The sequence below is a fragment of the Carcharodon carcharias genome, chromosome 12, assembly GCF_017639515.1.
Source record: "Carcharodon carcharias isolate sCarCar2 chromosome 12, sCarCar2.pri, whole genome shotgun sequence".
Lineage (NCBI taxonomy): Eukaryota > Metazoa > Chordata > Chondrichthyes > Lamniformes > Lamnidae > Carcharodon > Carcharodon carcharias.
Window position 1 is genome coordinate 48,807,528 of NC_054478.1, and position 22,765 is coordinate 48,830,292.

The following is a 22,765-nucleotide window of genomic DNA, read 5'->3' on the forward strand; positions in this document are numbered from 1 at the left end:
AGAGAATAAATTAAAGAGCTAAACACACACAGACAAAGTGATAGATAGACATGGCTATATCATATTACATAAAAATAATGATGTCCCGTGACAGTTTACAGCCCCTGAACATTTTTGAGGTGATAAAGAGAAAAAAAGAAAAAGTATGGCAAGGAGGTGGAGGGTTGGAGTGGAAGACAGAGCATGCGAGATGGTGATATAAATAGATATCGATCTTCCATCCTAAAGATTTTTCAGAATTCACGAGTCTGAGTTTTTAATAGGCTATCCATATGACTCTGCCTTCTCATACTGGGATCAGCCTTATTCACTTTCTTTGCACTGCCTCTAGGATTTGGATATTTCTTTGTTTTGTTCACCAATAACAAACATAATACTCAAGGCGTGGCTTGATCAGATGGGTAGAGAGCCTCAGAGATTGCTGCATGAGACAGATCGGGAAATAGCAAAACAATGGAAGTTTCTCTCTAGGCCCCTAATATTTGTAACTCAAGGATGTTCTTAGCTTTCCACAGGCTCGTATCTGGGATAGGGAAGGGAATGCTATAAAATAAAACCTCTTGTACGTGTGTGTGCATCACTAGTAGAGATCTCTGCAGGGAAACTGTTCTAGGCAATGATTCCATGGAGTTGTGGTGCCTATTAAAAATGTATGAAATTATAAAAAAAAAATAGCCTGCCTCTTGGTGGTGAGGTGAAGCCACTCCAGTCATATCCATGGCCACTTCCCTGCTCAAAGGAATCTAGGATGATGCTTGTTGAGGTCCTGGAACTAGGATGGTGATGGGCAGCATCTGGAAAAGGTACAGAAGATGGGATAATGCTCATTTTTACAGGGATTACTCTTCTTGGTAGTGAGATGGGCTATAATAGGGCAGCTTTTCAATGAAAATACTAAAAATAATCCTTAAAATAGATTTGGGTGATGGCCCTTCAGCTGATGCCTTGCTGCTCAGTTGCAAGAATGCTTGTACTAGTGGTTTAAGACTTAATCAGACTATTCCTGAAGTCAGGTGATGTTATACAGCTACCGATTTCTCTTTATAATGTAGCAGTAGTAAATTTCAGCCTTTGCCTGTCAAGCAGGACATTTAACCTAACTTAAAGGATTGTTTAGGTGAGTCACTGCTGACCTTAAAACTGGTCAGTATAGAAGTCTCAGTAAACCTAATTAAAATGCATGCCATTGCATACTGATTCATATATTTCAGGGAACTTCAATAAGTTGATAAGAAATACAGGAAAAATAATTAGTTCTGCAATGAAATGAAAACATTGGGTATATGTCATCCTTTTTAATTGGAGTTTATGTGGAAGCAGGAGATTGACTGGTACTGAATCAGTTGACTGAGAATTAAAATTTTCACTTGGTGGAATAGCAACCTGTACTGCAGCACTTGCCAAACTTCCAACAGCAACTTCCAAATCTGCAGCCTCTATCACCTAGAAGGACAAGGGCAACAAATGCATGGGGACCACCACCACCTGAAAGTTCCCCTTCCAAGCCACACACCATCCTGACTTGGAATGTTATTGCTGTTCCTTCATTGTCGCTGGGTCAAAAACCTGAAACTCACTTCCGAACAGCACTGTGGGTATATATGGACTGCAAGGGTTCAAGGTGGTGGCTCACTGCCACTTTCTCAAAGGCAGTTAGGGATGGGCAACAAATGCTGGCCAGCGACTAGTGAATGAATAAAAAAAGTAACAAGAATGAAACTATGGCCACGATAAAGTGAGGAAGTGGTACTGATCTAAAAAAAGAGTTCATTAGTGATAGTGAGGAAAACTAAAGTTACTGATAAAAAGGCATGTCAGTTAGACTTATCTTATATGGAGTTCCATTTTAACTTCTATATAATTATGCAATGTAGGATTGTGTAGATTGTCACATGAAAGAGTAAGAGAAATGTGCAAAATTGGGGGTGTTTGTAATTACTCTTTGGATTTGTAAAGGCTTAAGATACTGAGCTCAGAATTGTAACATGTGAGAGGACCAATCATCATTTGGCCTGTTTATAAACATTATTTTTAAACGTATAAGGACTATTACATCTGATTTGTACCGAAAAAAAAGTTTTCAGATATTCAATATGCAATACCATATTGATTTGAGAAATAAATTATAAATAAGAGCTGGCTGGTTCCATAGTTTGTGCCATATTCTCTTGTAGGTGGTTTTAAAGAGTATTCTAGATCGACAACAGCACATCTGATGTGACTGTTTATGGATGTTGCAGATAGGGGTGATCAAATTGCCAGAGTTCCAGCAACTAAATTAGCTCAGAGATAAAAACAAAAAAACTGCGGATGCTGGAAATACAAAACAAAAACAATTACCTGGAAAAACTCAGCAGGTCTGGCAGCATCGGCGGAGAAGAAGAGTTGACGTTTCGAGTCCTCATGACCCTTCGACAGAACTTGAGTTCGAGTCCAAGAAAGAGTTGAAATATAAGCTGGTTTAAGGTGTGTGGGGTGGGGGGCGGCGGGGGGGGGGGGGGGGGGGGGGGGGCGCGTGGCGGGGGGCGCGGCGGGGAGAGAGAGAGGTGGAGGGGGTTGGTTTTACAAACACCCCCAATTTTGCACATTTCTCTTACTCTTTCATGTGACAATCTACACAATCCTACATTGCATATTCAATATTCAGTCCGGAAGGCTGTAAAGTGCCTAGTCGGAAGATGAGGTGTTGTTCCTCCAGTTTGCGTTGGGCTTCACTGTGTTAAAATGGCAAGCGACAGGGAGGTTTGGGTCATTCTTGCGGACAGACCGCAGATGTTCTGCAAAGCGGTCGCCCAGTTTACGTTTGGTCTCTCCAATGTAGAGGAGACCACATTGGGAGCAACGAATGCAGTAGACTAAGTTGGGGGAAATGCAAGTGAAATGCTGCTTCACTGAATATTGAATTCAACAACTTTAGGTCTTGAGCTCCCTCCCCCATCCCCACCCCCTTTCTGTTTCCCCCCTTCCTTTTTTTCCCCCAATAAATTATATAGATTTTTCTTTTCCCACCTATTTCCATTATTTTTAAATATTTTAAAATATTTTATGCTCTCCCCACCCCCACTAGAGCTATACCTTGAGTGCCCTACCATCCATTCTTAATTAGCACATTCGTTTAGATAATATCACCAACTTTAACACCTATGTGTTCTTTTGTTCTATTGTTGTTGACATCTTTTGATGATCTGCTTCTATCACTGCTTGTTTGTCCCTACAACCAAACCAACCCCCTCCACCTCTCTCTCTCTCTCCGCCCCCCCCACACACCTTAAACCAGCTTATATTTCAACTCTTTCTTGGACTCGAACTCAAGTTCTGTCGAAGGTCATGAGGACTCGAAACGTCAACTCTTTTCTTCTCCGCCGATGCTGCCAGACCTGCTGAGTTTTTCCAGGTAATTCTGTTTTTGAACTAAATTAGCTGTTTGATTCAACAAAGATTGATGCTGGAATAAGAAGTTGAATCAATAGGCCCAATGCAAGGCCTACATGAAGGTCTGTAGAGCCTCTGAAGCTTTCTTCCTTTACAGATATATATATATATATTATGTATCTATAAGGTGTCTCAGTCAACATAGTTTGCCTGAAATTGTTGCACCAAAGATACAGCACAGAAATAAGCCTTTTGGATCAACTGGCTTACATCGGTATTTATGATTCACACAAGTCTTCTCCTGCTCCTCTTTATCTAATTCTACCAACATACCCTACATTCTTTTCTCCCACACGTGCTTATCTAGCTTCCATTAATTGCACCTGCTATTTGCCTCAACTATTCCTTTGGGTAATGTATTCGATATTTTTTCCATTTTTCAGATCAATAAGTTTCTCCTGAATTCCTACTGGATTTATTAGTGACTATGTTATAGTTGTGACCACTAGTTTTGGTTTCCCTCACAAATGGAAATATCTTCTCCACGTACATCTATCAAACTATTTTGTAATCTTAAAGGCCTCTAACAGGCCACTTCTTAACTTAATTTTCTAGAGAAAGGAGCCCCACCTTTTCAGTTTTTCCTGATAGTTTATAACCTCTGAGTTCTGATGCCAACCTTGTGAATCTTTTTTGCATCTTCTCCAATGCCTTTACCTCCTTTTTATAATATGAGACCAAAACCATGCACAGTATTGTGTGTGTGGTCGAAGGTACTATACAATTTTAACACATCTCCCCTGCTTTTCGATACCGTCCTTCTCAGAATGAACCCTAGCCCTTGGTTTGCTTTTTAATGGCCTTAATAACCTGCATCGCTAATTTCCATGATTTTTGTATCTCTACCCCTAGTTTAATTTTCTCCTCTATCCCATTTAGACTTTTATTATCCAAGCAGTAGGTGTTCTCCTCATTCTTAATATCAAAATGCATCACATCATTTATCTATATTGAAATTAATTTGCCGATTAAACATCCATTCTGCAAGTTTATTAATATCTTATATTTGTTGCATTGTTCCCATGTTTTAACTACACCACCCAATTTGGGGTTGTCTGTAAATTTAGAAACTGTACTACTGAATTTTGGCTAAATCATTAATGTAAATTGTGAATGACAGTAGTCTCAGTATCCCACCCTTTGGACACCATTTACCTTTTGCCATCTGAGTAGCCACCTTTAACACCTACGCTCCCTTGTGTAGGCAGCTAGCTATCTCTTCTGCTCCTGACCAACACCACATGTTCTGACATTAAATGCAAGTCCACTAATGTGATAACTTATCAAAGACCTCTGGAAAATCCAAATATGTTATGTTATATCTCCTGCATTAACATTGTCTGTTCTTGAGGTCCGTTCTTCAGAAAATTCAATAAGGTTGGGCAAGCAAGCTCCTCCCTTTTGAAATTCGTGTCGACTACACTTTATTAGATTTTTGATTTCTAGATGTTCTATTACATCTGAGTAAAGATTCCATTATCTTTTCTACCATCGATATTAAGCAAACTGGTCTATTGTTCCATAACCTATCTCCCTTTTTAAATATAGAAAAAACCATTAATTTTCTGGCACTATTCCCTTTTCTAACACATTTTTTAGATGTAATACTGCTGAAAGGAGAGACACACTGTCAAAGTTTTTCTTTTTGCACTTATCAGGACAGATGCAAGGATACCAAATCTCAAAGGGAACAGCAATTTATACTGTATGAGAACAGTGTGCTAATTAGTTGGCAAGTGGACCCTGATTGATGGAGGTGTTGTTATGGAGAATGCACCAGGGAACAATTAATTGACACAATTTTGTTTAAATTCACACCAGGCAAGTCGATTCTTGATTTTTTTATTTGATTTATTCTTTCATGGGATGTGGGAGTCACTGGCAAGGCCAATATTTGTTGCCCATCCCTAATTGCCCTTGAACTGAGTGACTTGCTAGGCCATTTCAGAGATAGTTACAAGTCAACCACATTCCTGTCACCACCGTCAACACCTCTTTGTCCATTTACTCAATGCGCAAGCTTGATGCTGAAATAGGACGCATCAAAACTATCCTGTGGGATAATGACTACCCTGACTAAATGATTATTTGCTGTGTATTGTGCAAACTCATGAATAGACCCAAGACCTCCACTTTCAGGCCTGTAAAGTGCCCAGTCTACCTCAGATTACCAAGGGCAAGGGGCCTCAAAGATTTGCTACTATGCAGCAGCAGTACTCTCCACCAACGGGATGCTGCCATCAGATCAGAAAGATGTTCTGCCTACCACACAAATGAATATGAATCTCAGTGATGATGGAAGGTATGTAGGCCATATGTCCCAATGACTGGTGGATTGTATCAAACATCATGCTCCTTCAGCTGTTTGCAACAGGCAAAATAGATACCGAATCCAAGCAGCCATGCTTGCAAAGCTCATAAATGGTATCCAACATTAGATGCGATTCCACGATTGGACAACACTTACTAAATAATCCGGATTGTGCTAAAAGTCACATATATTCACACACAAGGCCCTGTCCTTTGCAAATAAAAATAACATGTCCACGCATTGTGCCTTTTTCAACTAAACAAAAGCTTGGGGACTGCCATTCCCTGGCTCATTCACCATGGCAATGCCTTGACCAATTGGTTGAGTTACCTGGTTAGAATTTAAACAGAAGCATGGCTGTTAACTGTTCCCTGGTCCATTCTCCATTGCAATGCTTCTATCAATCAGAGCCCAAGTGCCAACCAATCAGCACCCTTTTCTCATGCAGTATAAATTGTGTTCCCTTTGAGATTTGTTATTCTTGCATCTGTCCTGATGAGTGCAAGACAAAAGCTTCGACAGCATGTCTCTTTTTTCAGCAATACTCAGTTCTGTACTGCCAAGCAATTATTTTATATGTAATAGCGCCTTTGCTATCCATTCGGACCAGGGGTTTTATCCTCTCAGTTTGATTAGTTTAAGAAGCTTGCATTGTATTGCTATTTCCCTGAGCCTGTCAGCTCTCTCTTGTGCAGCAATTTCTTAACACTAAACTGAGAGAAGTGGCCATGGTACTATCTTTACGCAAAACGCTTTTGGCTCAAGAATATTAATCTTCCTTTGTAGGTGTCTCAGATGGGTTTTTCTTTACAAATAATAAAATTGTTTCCTTTCCCACCTACAAAATTGCATGCATTAACATTTCAAAGAAATAATGTCAGCTATCAAATACTTTATGACCCAATTAATTTCTGAATATACTGCAACAATGAAAAGGAAGGCAGTTAACTCGCACTGGGACTATGAATGAATGAAGATGTTATATATTTTTACAACTCTATCTGAAGCCAATTTTAAACTCACCGCCATAACAAAAATAGATGACATTCTACCGAACATAAGAACAGGAGTCGACCATTCAGCACCTTGAGCCTCTCCTGCCTTTATTAGATCATGGGTGAGCTTTTTATCAACTCCATTTACCCACCTTTGATCCTTACCTAAGAAAAATCTGTTGATTTTGGTCTTTAAAATTTCAAGCCTTAATGATTTCACGACTGATTGTCCAGGTTCCAGTTTTAAGATTGCTCTCCCTTGTCATGATTCCCTACCAGAGGAATGTTTCTCTCTGTATAACTGATCAAATGCCCAAAGCATTTTAATAACCTCAAATGGATCATCTCTTAACATTTGAAATTCAAGGGAACACAAAAAACATTAATGCAATCTGCCCTCATAATTTAAATCTTTAAGCCCCTGCATGCTTGATTTATCCTTCCTGAGGTAAACAAAGCTGAATACAGTGCACCTTCTAAGCATAACTTTCTCTTCTTTGTATCCTAGCCCTTTTGAAATGAAGTCCAACATTCCATTAGGCCTTTTGATTATTTTTTCACCTGTGCACTAACTTTTAGTGATTTGTTTACCTGGATGCCAAAATCCCTTTATCCTAGACAATCCCTGGTTTCTTGCCATTAAGTATTTTGATTTACCTTTCTTGGATCTAAAGAGGATGACTTCATCACAACACAAACATCTGCCACAGTCAATCTTTGTAACCTCCTGCTCTCATCTATACAGCTTTAGTATACCTCCGTCATCTGCAAGCTCAGAAATTTCTGTGGTTGACACAGAATGAAGGCTATATTTTTGTCACAACAGCAAAGGAACATTAATTAAAATCAAAGATGGTCAAGTACATAGTGATATGTATCTGAAACAAGTACCTTGTCCAGGGACCATAGGTCGAGGAAACTGTGCCAATAATGGAAGGGGTCCTAATCCAGTGCGGACATTTTTTATAGTCGTCATTGGTTGTGGTGCCGGAGATTGGGCTGGAGATACAGCAGGACTACCTATCTGTGGACTGCTCTGTTTTAAAAAAAAAATCAATATTCAATCAAATGAACTCCAAAGTAAAGTTAGCTCTCTTACTTCATGAACTTAATCTTAATTTACAAAAATCTAAGTGGTTTAAAGTCCAATGTATAGAAGAAACATTAAATCCTGGCTAAATTAATGGGCATAAATTGAAAATCAAATCAGTTAGTTGTTGGGGCAAGCATTCAACCTCTAATCACAATATATTAAATGACAAGGTCATGTTCTAGATATTTCGTGAGGAGGAGGACGACTGTTGGACTTTTTGTTGCCTGGGACTCAAGCTCAGGATTGCTCAAGGTCGGTGCAGAATCCCACCTTGCCCTCATCTGTTGCCTCAAGTGTAGCAGCATATGTGCTGATGGCAGTGGCATGCTGATTCTGCATTAAGGTAAGCTGGGCAGTCATGAGGCGCTTGCTTATCACACAGGGCGAGGTGCTGAAGCGTCAGACAAGCTCATTTTTGATGGCAAAGCCCACCCATAGAAACATCTTCACCCTTCCAGAAAAAGCTGTACTTACTGCCTTGTTCCTTCAGTTCGTCTTCTCCTGCACTTCATGTCTCACCAAGGGTGGCAATGTCAATGTTGAAGTGCTTAAGTTCCCGAGTTACAATGGTGGTGTGGCACTCAGCTCTATCACCATTGGGGTTGTCCATGAAAGTCCTGAATGTTCCACGTTGCAAATTTTATTTTGACGAGTGGAAGATCCTGTGCGTGCTCACTTGGAACCAGCTCCACTGGGCGGGACATGTCACTCGTATGCCTGACATCAGATTCCTGAAGCAATTGTTCTACTTGGAACTCGGTTGCAGCAGGAGACACCCAGGAGGACAGTGGAAACATTTGAGGTATGCCCTCAAAGCATTCCTGAAGAGATCAAACATCCCCACTGACTCAGAGTCACTGACTTGTGACTGACCAAAATGGAGAGGTTTATTCGAAAAGGTAACAAACACATCAAGAGACTTTGTTGGGAGCACGTAGAGGAAGTTGAGGCACGGAGACAGTGCACAAACCTCCAAACACCTCATCTGCCTGACCCTTCAAGCATCATCTGCCCAGCATACGGCAGAGTCTGCCAATCATGCATGGACTTAGCCATCTCAGAACCTATTGAACCAGAAGAGTGGAAGTAAGTCATCCACGATCCCAAGGGACTGCCTGAGAAAGAGATATCCAATGGTAGCGTGCTGTCTTATTTGACTAAATTGTTATATGGTTTACACCATCTGACTTATTAATGCATGTTTAAAAAATTACCCAATTAAAAATCATAGCACTGCTCTTTCTTGATAAGTCATATGTATGGATATGGAGATATGGAGCTCTATATCACCACTGATCCCAAGTTAAGTGACAGAATTTGAACTGGCATGTAAGGAGAACTTTGGAAAAACATGGATTAGGACAATAAATTTAGATAATGCTTGGAATTTAGATTCAGACAAAAGATTTCAAATAGATAATTTTAAAGTGAGTGATAAATTTAGTGCAATTTTTAAGGGAAGAATTTTCCCCCTGTCGGGGAGGAAGTTCAGCAGCGGGTGCGTGCAGGCACACCTCTGATCGGCGCCCCCAATCAGGGGCATGCCGCCATTTTACATGGGCAGGCCATTTAAGGCCCGCCCAGCGCTATGTCCGCCAGGAAGTGTTATGCGCTCCGAGCGCGGATGGAGAGGTTGGATTCCCCAAGCCGAGAGTGTGCTCTTTCGTGTATGCTAAGGCTAAGTGCTGCCTTAGGGAGATCAGCGCCAAATTCAAAAATGGTCAATGCACAAACATGAGTTTGGGACATGTCCATTACTTTATTCAAACTTTTATTAAATTTTAAAAAACCTTCATGAAACCTCATCCTGCCCGTGGATGAGGTTTCGTGCTTTTTCCGAAGCCCGCTAGGGCTCCCGGCCTGTCCGTCAACCTTAAGGTTGGACGGGCAGGTCCATTAACTACTTGAATTACTTCGTAAATGGCCTCAATTGGTTGTTGATACTTGGTGGGTGCACAGCTGATCCGGCTGTGCCCCCGCCGACCTGAAAATTGAAATGACGCGGGGGAACGTTGGGAATGCCACCCGATGTCATCCCGCATTGGCGAGCAGGCCCTGTCCCCCACTCATCAACCTCAATATCCTGGCCTAAATGATTTAATTGCTTTTGAAGGATCAGAATGCAATCACCTATTTGGTTAATGCCACATTGTCAAGATATACAAAACCTGTCCAAGATGTTACAATTATGAGGTTTACAAAGTTATGTTTTTGGACTGTGTCTTTAATTTAAGTTAAAATGAAAGGGGCCATGCGACCTGTTCTATCTGACAGCAAACCTGGATGGTTTAATTGTTAGAGATTGAAGGTGGCCCAGATTGTTTTACTGGGAAGAGGTGCAATGGGGACATGTTTGGAGACAATGGCAGCAGCCTGTGTACTAACAATGGAAAGACTTAGAGTCTCCAAAGTCACAGGAAAGTGTTGAGGATTGTAAACAATTCTGCTTTAAACTGTCCATTTACTTCCAAGATAAAAGCGAGTTGGGGTCTCGAGGAAAGCTAGTCAGCATTTCTATCTGGACACAAGGTCCATGTGATTCACCTTGCCACAGTTGTGGCCTGAGATGGGAAGCTACAGAGGAGCCCATTGTGATATTTAAGGAAAGCCTGTAACGCAATATCACTGAATATCTAAGACAGGTCTGCCAGGATCAGGATGAAGGAGAGCAGCTATTGGCAGCAAGACCATGTAGGAATGCAGGTGGGAGCTCATGCTTGGATTGCAAAGACCAAATTTGTAAGGATTTAAAATAAGGCTGAAAGGTTTGCCTTGCTTTAGCTAGAGGGAGAAGTCTCCAGGAAAACTTGCGCCGTGAAAGACATCTCTAGAGTTAAAAAACTTTCCAGAAAAGGAAAGGAAAAGATTGGAAGCAAGCCCTCGGGCGCCAAGAAACATTTTGAATTGGTTCTGAGAGAACTGAATGTCTACTTAACGAACAGTGTAACATACACTTGATGGTTGTTTTTGGTTGTGTTAAAAGTTCTATTCTGTAGTTTGAAGTATAAGTTGACTACAAAAACAGTATTTAGTCAATTGTGCCTTTTCTGTTTGTTATAGTAAACATCTTAAAATGCGAAATCTTGTCATGTCATCTGTTCAGCTATTAAACCGGAAGTTCGAATTTCTTTTTTAAAAGTTACTGGTCTCTACGGGAATCATAACAAAGAAGATATCCACAACATTTCTCACTTCTGTTGTATATAACATGAATAAATTAATACAAGTTACAGGATATCACTAAACATTATATATCCTTTAAACTGAAAGAGTTGGATACCTGTGTGGTAATCTCTGGATTGTTAAATTCTGCAGATTTGTGTCCTCTCTGGTCGACGGTGAAATATTTATTTTGCTTCCACTGAGGTGGAGAATGAGCCCGTGGATGAGGGTTGTTAGGTATGCTAAGCTGCATCATAAGCATTCCACTACCATGTGGTGACACAACAGCTGAGAAAAAATACACAGAATAAACATCAGTGTTACTTTGAATGCATACATGTGAAAATAAAAACAAAGGTACTGTTATAAATCTTGCCCTTGATTACATTTTCCCTATCACTACACATCATAGATAGTAATTACACCAGTATAATTTCAAAGTTTACAGATCTGTGCAATTAAAAAAACTTTGGTATCAAACATGTAAGTTGTATTAGATAGAAACAAAAAGCTGTAAGTATTCAGAATAAAGCTTGTGGCAGGGGCTGAAAACAATGGCCGTGGTCTTCTTGATGTTTAAATTGAAGGAAATTGCCGTTCATTCAAGGCTGTATGTTGAACAAGTGTCTGACGACTAGACACATCAGAGGGTTCAAGAGAGGGACTGGTGGTGAAATAGAACGGGTGTTATCAGGATACATATGGAATTGACACTGTCTTTGGGCATTGCAGTCAAACGATAGCATGGAGATGAAAAACAGGAGGGGGCAAGGATAGATTCTTGAGGGACTTATTTCATAAGATATTCTAATATTTCTTACAATTGAGATTGATAATTTATTACAGCTTGTATCAAAGTAAATCCCATCTTCATAAATTTACTGTTTGTAATATCAAAACAGTTCTAAAAACTGCAAAACAAAGCAGTACAATACTTAAATCATCTAAATACTTTTATCAGTCATAAGCTGGCAACACTGGAACTACATTGTTCATCAGCTGCTGCAATGCAATGGCTTAGTGCCACTAGCTGGAAGTTTCATGTGAGCTTCTTAGCTTTGAAAAACAGAACCACAAATAGCTTTTATGAAACCCCAAAAATTATATCTAATAAATCAAACACAAAGATTAATTTCCTGAGGTAGGTTTAATCTCTTCCAAATCAATTTAGGGGTATAAAGGTAACAACTAGGATCGGTGGCAATTAAAGTCAGGTGAAAAAGGTACGAACATTATTGGGTTAGGATTAGGGTTATTGCTTGTACTGCACAAAAATACTGTATTGATTGTCAGAAAATAATGCAATTGAATATTGCAGGGAACCTGTCGTCTAACATAAAACTCATTATCAACAGATCAATAGGGAGAGTCAGGAAAAATGGTTAGAATGTGATATAATCCACATGAATTCCTGTTATTTTGCAGAGCACGTGGCTAAAATCTACTTTTTGCTCCTGTGAAGTACAGATTTTCAAACTGGCCTCCATAAGAGAAATGCTTGGAGGACATCAGATTCCTAAATTTGATTGGAAATACCCAGCAGGTCAGGTAGCATTTGTGGAGACACAGAGTTAACATTTGAAGTCAATGACCTTTCATTAGAGCTGGGAAAAAGTTCGAGATGCAATAGGATTTGAGCAGCCAAAGGTGATGGGGCATGAAAAGAAACAAAGAAACAGAAGATGTGCCGAGAGCAGGTATGCAGTTGACAGCAAGCAAAATTAAGAGAAAAACCGAAACATGCAAAGAAAAGGAAACAAAACTGGGGGAACAAAGTTTAAGGTCTGAAATTGTTGAACTCAGTGTTGAGAGGCTGTATTGTGCTGAATCGAAAGATTGAAAGCTTGAGGAACAGCATTCCTCGAGCTTCACTGGAACAGTGCGGCAGGCCAAGGACAGAGATGTCAGCATGAGAGGAAGATGGAGACAGGCAAGTGACAGGCAACCAGAAGCTTGGGATCATGCTTGTGACTGAGCGGAAGTGTTCTGCGAGGTGGTCACCTGATCTGTGTTTGGTCTCCCCAGTGTAGAGACCACCACATTGTGAGCAGTGAATACAGTATACTAAATTGAAAGAAGTGCAAGTAAATTGCTGCTTCACTTGGGAGAAGTATTTGGGGGCTTGGAAGTGAGGTGAGAAAAGATAAAAGAACAGGCATTATATCTTCTGTTTTTGGATGGGAAGGTGCCATGGGAAGGGGATGGGGTGTTGGGGGTGACTGAGGTGTGGACAAGGTTATCATGGAGTGAATGGTCGCTTAGGAATGCTTAAAGGGAGGGAAGGATGTGTTTGGTGGTGACATCATGCTGGAGGTGACAGAAATGGCAGAAAATGATCCACCAAATACAAAGGCTGGTGGGGCGGGAGGTGAGGGCAAGGGGAACACTATCGTGGTCTGGGAGGGAGAGGAAGGGGTGAGATCATGATGGTGGTGGACATGATCGAATGTCCTATCAACCAAGATGGCAGGGTGGGAGGGGAAATTTTGCCAAGATCAGGTTCCGAAGGGACTGCTCCCTCTATGATACCCTGGCGCACTCCTCAGTCACCCCTAATCACCCGTCCCCTTTCCCCGGCACCTCTCCAAGCAAATACAGGAGATATAACAACTGCCCTTTTACTCCTCTCTGTCCAAGGTCCCAAGCACTCCTCCCAATTGAAGCAGTGATTTATGTGTACTTATTTCAATTTAATCTACTGTATTAGCTGCTCAAAATGTGAGCTCCTTTGCACTGGGGAGACCAAACGCAGATTGGGTGACCACTCCGCAGAACACCTCCGTTCAACCCACGAGCAAGACCCCAAGCTTCTGGTGGCCTGTCATTTGAATTCTCCACCTTGCTCTCATGCTAATATCTCTTGTTCTTGGCCTGCTGCACTGTTCCAGTGAAGCTCAATGAAAGCTTGAAGAACAGCACCTCATCTTTCAATTAGGCATTGTACAGTCTTCCAGCTTCAACATGAGTTCAACAATTATTGTATAATGTGCCTGCACGCCACTGTAATGAAACGGTGCTTGCAGTGCAAGGGCTAATGTGGGTCTGGAGAATAGCACCGCTCACGGTATCATGTATAGAGGCATATGGTAATAGACTGAGAGAACACAGTCTAGAGAACACACTCTGGAACCAGCCTGCACGGAGGCGACAGCACCGTGACAGTACAGCATGACAGTAACCTGCGATCTGTAAATAGTTAAAGATTAACAATAAATGGTTCATGTTTAAATATACAAGTCTCAAGATTTTATCGCTGCAACATCTAATGAACCCATATTACAACAATAATTTCAGACCATAAACTCTGTCCCTCCATTTTGCTTCCTTCTCTTTACATGTTTTGCTTGTTCTCTTATTTTCACTTTCAGACAGAAGCACACCTGCTCCAGGCAGACCTTTTGTTTCTTTTCTTGCTCTCTCACCATTCCCTTTGGCCCTGTAAGACTAACTCATCTGTCATTCAATTTCTCCTGTCTTCCACCCTGTCACAGACCTTCCTTTGTCTTTATCCAACCCATCCCTTGCTCAAATCCAATTACATCTCAAACTTTCCCCAAGTCTGATGAAAGGTCATTGACTTGAAACATTAACTCTGTTTCTCTCCACAGATGCTGCCTGACTTGCTGAGCATTTCCAGCATTTTCTGTTTTTATTTCAAATTTTCAACATCCGTAGTATTCTGCTTTTCCTTAATGTGATTGTTTACTGGTAGATGATTTCAATTGCTGCCTGCCATTTTTAAAAGAAAATCTCAATGTCTGCACTATTTTCCGTTGGATAGCTTTTAAGAACACTGACATGTTTTATAGCCTGCAATTTGATGTAGCGACAGTGAGGCTATCAGCGCTCTGACAGTAACTTATTTTACCTGCGCATGCACAGTTAACACAAAATCTAGAAGCTATTGTCAGAGACACCCTGCTCCTCCACAGGTTGCATTGTTGCAATCCTCACCGGCACTGAAATCACTATAATGGTGTCAAATGGGGATAATTACCCATGAGTCCCACGCTAAACCAGCTGAAAAAGTGAGGGCTAGTGCACTCAGAAGTAACTGAGTTTAAAGCAGTGTAATAAATGATAAATTATTACCAAACAATCCTCTCTGGTGCTGAAAAAAATAATTTTGCAAGTTTGAGGTTCATTTCCCTTAAGAGGAAATTAATGGTGATCTTAAAAAAACAAAAATTATTACCCCACCCCAAGTTTTTCTGTGTCTCTTATCTCTCTCCCTTAATCCCATCTTTATTTCCTAATTTTTATTATACCTCCTTGTGCATGATTTCCATTTCCTGTTTCTTACTTCCTGGTTTAGGCACTGCAAAGTTCAATGAGCATTCTTCAATCTGATTGGTTGAAGAGCCTCGCTGTTACTTGCTTTGTACAAAGGCATCACAGGTCCACTATAATGGGCATTGTACCGAAACAGATACCAGATGATTGACAATGAAAAGGCTGACATAAGATAAACAACAAAAGCCATTCCTTAACTACCAAAAGGAAAATCCATGCTGGAATTGGTTTAAACCTTGTGATGAAAATTCCAATCTTTTGATCACATTAACACTGATTACCCTGGAGAAGGATGAACAACACAACTGCAGAGCCGAAAACATACTGTACAAGAGTAGACACATATAAATTATTACATACATTAAGCATTATATAGAATATCCTTTTGAGCTAGGTTAGAAGACAATCAAGAGAAAGACTTCACAGTTTTAAGAGACATAGTCTTAACACAGCAGGGGAGTGTGTGAAGAAATAATTTTGACTGACAAGTGTAGGTATGTGAATTGTTATCTCTCCTAATCATTAGGGCAAAGAAAATACATCAAAGACAAGCACATCTTGGTACATCTAATCCACACATTTGTCCTATGTAATTAAACATATATTACAACATTCTGATGCTCGGAGTAAAGGAACTGTTCGATCTACTCCATCTGCAGATCAAAGACAATATCTCCTGAGATATCTCCTTCAAAGTACAGAGAAGATCCAGGAAATTGGGGGAGTTCTAAAGAACAGCAATGGAAGAGAGACAAAAGATAGAAAGCAGCAGGGGATATCAAGACTAACACAAAATGGTTTTAGAAAATGGAGTGTCAAAATAATATGAGTCCTTTAAACAGATATGGGTAACATTGCAAACAAAAGTACAGAAATGGTAGGGCCAGTTGAAGAATTACTTTGTTAGTCTTCACAGAAGAGAAAGATTATTATACCTGACATCTCAGGACAAGTAATAAAAGTATCAAAAGACTGGAACTCATTAAAGTTAACATAAGAAAACAATATTAGAAAAAAATGGCACTAAACACTGACAAATGCACATGTCCTGATGGTTTCCACCCCAGGGTTTCAAAGGAAGTAGGTGCATCCATAATGCTTCAAAGCTCTTTTGATTCAGCAAATGTTCCTTCAAGATTGGAAAATTGCAAATGTACCTCCATTATTTAGGAAAGGTGAGAAAGAGCAACTGAAACTAAGGAATTGTGCACTTGTTGGTCTAAAATCTGTTTTGAAAAAATTACTGGAATCTATAATGAAGGGCAAGGCTTTTGAAAACTTAAAGTAATTTCAGCTGAGAGGGCACCAATATGGATTTGTAACGGGCAGGTCATATCTAACAAACCTAACTGAATTTTCTGAGGAAGTCACTATGATAGCGGACAAGTGGCTATGGATATAGTTTATATGGACTTCAGAAAGAGACTGTTCGCTCAAATTAAAGCTCATGGGATTGAAGGCAAATTATTGACCTGGTTAGGATATTAGTGGCTGAAGACAGAATAGGATAATGAGTGCGTACTCCAGTTGGAATGAAGTGGCTAATAGCGTCCCACAAGGATCTATGCTGATGTCTCAACTATTCGCTATAATTATTAATGACTTAGGTAATCTAAGAGAGCCATATATTCAAGTTTTCTGATAACACAAAGATAAATAGCATAAGAATAAGAATAATTTTATTGTAAAGAGATGCCGACAGATTGAGTGGGCAAAAATGTGGCAGATGCATTTCAATGCAGGCAAATGTGAGGTCCATTCAGGGCCAAAAAAGAATAGATCTGAGTATTTTCTGCTAAGAACAGAAGAGGTCCAAAGGGATTTAGGGGTTCATGTGCATAGATCGCTAAAATGCAGGGATCAGGCAAAAAAAAAATCAAAAAGGCTAATGAAAAGTTAGCTCTTCTGCAGCTACACAAAGCCCTGGTTAGATCACATGTAGAGTACTGCAAAACATCCTAGGCACTGCACCTTCAAAAGGATACCTGGAAGGAGTGTAGCACAGATTCTCCAGATGTGTAACCAGGGCTCCACGAGTCAGGTGGAGGGATATGAAGCCAAGAATGATAAAGGACTTAGAACACAAATCAAGCATGATGTAATTGAATGGCGGAATAGACTTGAGGGGTTGAACAGCTGAGTCTACTCAACCTATCCTCATATGACAAGCCCTTCATCCCAGGAATCAGTATAGTGTACCTTTGGTGCATTCATTTCTAAGGGAAGTGTATCCTTTCTTCGCTAAGGAGACCAAAACTGCACACAGTACTTCATGTGTGGCTTCACCAAGGCTCTATACAATTGCAAGACTTTTTACTTTTATAATCTAATGTTTTTGTAATAAAGGCTAACATACCATTCTCCATTACTGTTAAAGTTGAGTGGGCACAGAAAGGCTGAATACTGGGATCATAAAAATTTGACACTCATATCAGAGGTCAGGATTTGTGCTGCAAGTAAATATCCTCATCAAATTTCTGTTCTTACGTTGACAATTTTTAAATTTGCTATTTCTGTCATGCTCTTCATTTTGGGTAGCACTGTTCTATTGTGCCTCTAGGAGGCTCCCCATCAAAGTCACATCTGTAATTGCACACAATACCCAAGTTGGGGCCTAACCAGTGACTTATAAAGGTTCAGCATAATTTCTTGGCTTTTGTACTCTATGTCTCAGTTTATAAAGCCAAAGATCCCATGTGCTTTTAAAACAACCATCTCAACTTGTCCTGCCACCTCCAAAGACTTGTATCCATTCATCCCAAGATCTTGGTTCTTGCACACCTCTAAAATTGTATCATTTAGTTTATATTGCCTCTCCTTGTTCTTCCTACCAAAATGTATCACCTCACACTTCTCCGCATCTGCCACGTCTTCAGATTTCATCTATGTCTTCCTGAAGTCTTTTACAAACCTCCTCGTTGTTTACCATACTTCCAAATTTCATGTCATTTGTAAACTTTGAAATGATACCCCGTATACAAGAGTCTAGATCATCAATATGCATCAAAAGTAGTCAGACATCTGGGAGACAACACTGCATACTTCCTTCCAGTTCGAGAAACAATCTTCTACATCTACTTTTTGGCTCTTAGCTCATTCCGTCTCCACGCTGTCATTGCCCCTTTAAATACCCTAGCCTTCAATTTTGCTAACATGTCTATTATGTGTTACTTTATCAAATGATCAATTGACCTTGAAATCAATGCTCTGGTGAATTACGGGTCAGACGGATTTTCAATTTTTATATAAAAAGAATGATTGCCAAGGTCAAGGTTCAGATCAGAGGTTAATTACTGTTTTGTCAAAGAGTTTTGCAGATTGTATAGTACTCAACTCAGAAGCAATCAAGATTTAAAAATTTTGTATTTTTGGGAAAAATGCAATGTCTGAACTTTCAAGTGTAGCTTTTCAATAAATCTATGGCAGATGTTCTGTGGTGTGCTGATGGTGTGTTGGGGGATAAGCAGCATTATGTTCTTAATATCATGTAAGTAGCAATACATTGTCAGAACCACTGATATATAGTGATTGAATTAGTTAAATCCAATTTTAATTGTATGGCATGACTTTTTTTCCCTAGTGTTCTGTATGTAGAATTTTATAACTCAGATTTTTTTCCACAAGAATTGTAAATAAGTAGTCTTGTTCATTATATGTTCCTTTACCATTATACCTGAATTTTTTATAACAGACATTTATTTTAAAAAGCAAAGCAGATAGTCAGTGACATGCAGTTGGCAGATTAGTGTATGGAGTTTAGAAATAGTGGCAGGGTTAGCTGGGCTCTGATAACACAGTAGAACATGGGGTTTGATAGCAATGCAGAGGCTTATTTACTAAGTAGCTTGAGTCTGACAGTTTTTGGGGGTAAGAAAGATAATGATGTGCTTACTTGATTGAAAAGGAAGATTTTTAACTACGTTTAAGGCCAAAATCAAACGGGTGAGGACTTTGAACTGAGAAAAGTACACCACTATTTATAGTAACAAAGCCAATACAAATAAATATCTTGGAGGTAGGATTGAGCAGTTTAATTGGACAGTGAAATGTGCTATTTTTCATGCTTCATGTTTTTTATGTGGAGCTTAAAATCTTATTTGGACATAAGAAATTTCAATAATGGAAGAAAAGTAGTGGAGGAAAGGAATTAGGAATATTGGCTGGGTAATCATTGATTCACCTCTTGCAAATCTGCTGTCCAAAAAGTAAATTACTGAATCCAATTAATAAATCTACAACTCAGTTGAAAGATATTTATTGAGAGAGAGAGGCATGTGGCAAGGAACGAGAGACAAGAACAGGAGAAAAAGAGAGCGAGAGAGAGAGAATTGGAAGAAATGTATTTCAAATGCAAGATTTTTAATCTACTATTTGTGGATCTCTGATTTTATAACAGTAGTGTTATGTCATGTAATGCCACAGAAAGTGACAGAATAAATCAAATTCTATGTTTTATTACATGCTATTGAGATCTATGTCTCTCTGGAACAATAAAAAATAAATTTATTGAATAGCAATTTGTTTGACTTTCAACTAGAAAATTTTGCATCTTCAGTGAAGTAGGTGAGGCACAGGGTTTGTTAATGGTTAGTGTTGCTGTTAATTATAAATATGGTTTACTTCAGGTAAACATTCCAACATGTTTTAACATAAATAAAGATCTATCACATGCTTCAAGATTTTCCTGACTTCAACAGAAAGGGGAATTGGGCATGTGGCCAATCCACTGTCACCTTTTTTTACGACTCCGCCAAGTTGGAAGTTACACTCACAGGACAAATATCCCACGATTAGAGAACACTTAACTTGTATTTCCACAGATACACAAAAACAAATGGCATGACAGTTTACCAACTATCAAAATAATTTTACCAATTGGACATGAAGCGTCAGGGCTTTACCCATTGGAAACATGTCTCAAAACCTTTATCACCTTTGTTTGCTGTGCATACTTACCTGAAGCAAAATAAATCAAAAATTACTTTACACAAATGCAGTTATCCCTCATTGTTGATTTGAGGACATGCAGTTGGTCTCCTATCACTCTATTTTCAGCTTACCTTGGTAAGTACTAACCAGCTATATAGAACACCTGGTAATAATGTGGATAGTTCTCAGGAAGTGCTTCTGATGAGATCAACAACAATATGTTTGCTACTAAGAAGTTAACAACATAAAAGACATACCTCAATACTACACCTAACACCACCATCCATAGGTTTAGTTTCCCCTCACAATAACTTATAGCCAGATCCACAAAGTGGGCATTCTACTTCAATCCAGCTTACAGTAATAAATCTAAAATATCATAAGAAATGATTAGCACAACCTTATAGACAGATATTTAAATTTCTAATTTGAATTATGACATAACACTTCTTCGATATATTGCACTGGGTAATGAGCCAATGACAACTTTTCCCAGCTCTGCCACCTTTGATTAACATCAAGACTAGACTGGATAGGGATTCATGACAACACTCTCCACTAGGTCATGCAAAACTGATAAGAATGATGAAATTCTGTGACTTAAGAAAACAAAATGTTGATTTTTATGGAGAGCTCAAGTTTCTGACAGCATAAATATGAGGGGCACCCCCTAATTATTACTCTTATTCTAACATTATTTGGAAAAAGTTAAATTGACAATAAGTTGCACAAATATATTACTGACTACATAAGGAGCAAATTTGGATCAACAATTTTGTATAAAGGACATTGCGTGAAATATATTTTCAGAAAACATTTAACATATTATTGGCAAACTATAATTGGTGAACTAACTTATTAATATAGGCAAGCATGAGTTGGTAAATTTTCGTTGGAAGAATAAGGTGGCCACAAACTCCTTGGAAAATAAGCAACTAAAGGGGATAGAAGAACAGAGATCTGGGTGTACAAATACACAAATCACTAAAAGTGGCAATGCAGCTTTCTTGAGGCATGGAATAGAAGAGCAGGGAAATAATTGCTGTAAAGCCAAATATCAAAAAAGACTTCATGTAATTATTGGCCAAAAACCACTGATTGAATTTTAAAAAGATTCAGGCACCACTCCAGTGACTTGAAACTGCAGTTTCAAGATGGCTGAACATGTGCATCATAGTACATGGCAAATTCCAAAGCCATTGAGTGGAGCCAACCTGTTTGCAGGAACCCAAAGATAATCAGCTGAGAAGAATGTAAATGAGCCACATCTCCAGAGTCATTCGCAGGACATCCAGACTCAACTGGGTGGGGACCAAACATTAGATGTAATCACTTCAGACAAAGGACTCTAGCTGAGAGTGGAATTCACCCAGCATAATCTACTAGCCATAACCATATTTGGATTACTGGTCAGTTGGAGAGAGAGAGAATCATGGGATAAGCCAGCAAACCCATTTGTGTTTTAAGAGACTGTCTTCTCTCGGCCACAGACAGAAGCAGAAAAGATGTCGAACTGGCAAGACCCCTGTGTGTGCCTCCCTCTCTTCCCCGAGCCCTGGCTCTTGTTTGACTATCCATGTGCCGCAGGCAGAGATCTTTTTTCAAAGAAATCAACCCAGCAGCTGCTGTCTCCAGGTCTCAGGGAAAAAAAATTAAGGGAAACTTTGATTTGGTGGACCACATGTCAGGGGAGGGTGTTCTGGCAACTCCAAAAGAAAAGATAAATCATCTGTAGACCCTTATATATCTTTAACTTTAATTGGGCTCTAAAAAGTCTGTTTAATCTATCCTTCCACTCATTAACTTACTGGTGCATTTGTGTGTATGAAAGTTGGAGCATTTTTATTATTTTACTTCGACTGGTTTCAGTGCAATAAATACTATCCTCTTCTCTTTTTAAAAACCCAAGAAAACCTGCCTGTGTGTGTCTTTTACAATCACAGCACTTAAACACTCACTGAATTGGCTAATACATCCTTTTTAAAAAAAAAACCCTTGTTGCGGTCAAACGAGGAGTGGGAAAAAGAGGGGAGTCATTCTACTTCTCTTCACCTGATTGTAACATAATAAACGTGCATAGAATCTTGGTTAGACCACACTTGGAAAACTGTGAACAGTTCTGATCTCCATATCATATAATGATACACAGGCACTGAAGAAGAATGCAAAAAAAAAATACAAGGATGATACTAGAACTTAAAATGCCATACCTTTCATGAAAGATTGAACAGGTTGAGGCTCTTTGTCTAGGAGAAAGACTGAGGTTTGACCAGATAGAGATCTTTAAGGTTATAAAAGGATTTGATGAGGTAGGCACACAGATGTTGCTACTTGCAAGGGAGACCATAACTAGGGGCCATAAATTTAACACAGTCATTAGTAAATCCAATACAGGATTTAGAAGCAGCTTCTTTACTCAGAGTGGTTAGAATGTGGAAACTACTACAACAAGTAGTAGTTGAGTAAAAAATATAGATGCATAAATGGGGAAACTAGATGAACACAAGGGTGAAAGGAATAGAAGAATATGTTGGTTAGGTTATATGAAAA

The 22,765-nt window shown here is 39.4% G+C and overlaps 1 protein-coding gene across 21 annotated transcripts in view; it reads right to left on the reverse strand.

Moving 5' to 3' along the window:
* LOC121284774 (R3H domain-containing protein 1-like) overlaps positions 1-22,765 on the reverse strand; it is a 131,243-nt gene that overhangs the window by 11,088 nt on the left and 97,390 nt on the right. For 15 of the 21 annotated variants that reach the window (XM_041200383.1, XM_041200381.1, XM_041200382.1 and 12 more), the window contains 3 exons: positions 11,112-11,281; positions 7,630-7,774; positions 681-794 (listed from right to left, as the gene is read on the reverse strand). In XM_041200383.1, coding sequence (XP_041056317.1) covers positions 681-794; positions 7,630-7,774; positions 11,112-11,281 — 429 coding nt within the window. The remainder of the gene's footprint in view (positions 1-680; positions 795-7,629; positions 7,775-11,111; positions 11,282-22,765) is intronic. The other 6 variants (XM_041200401.1, XM_041200396.1, XM_041200391.1 and 3 more) reach the window with 2 other exon arrangements.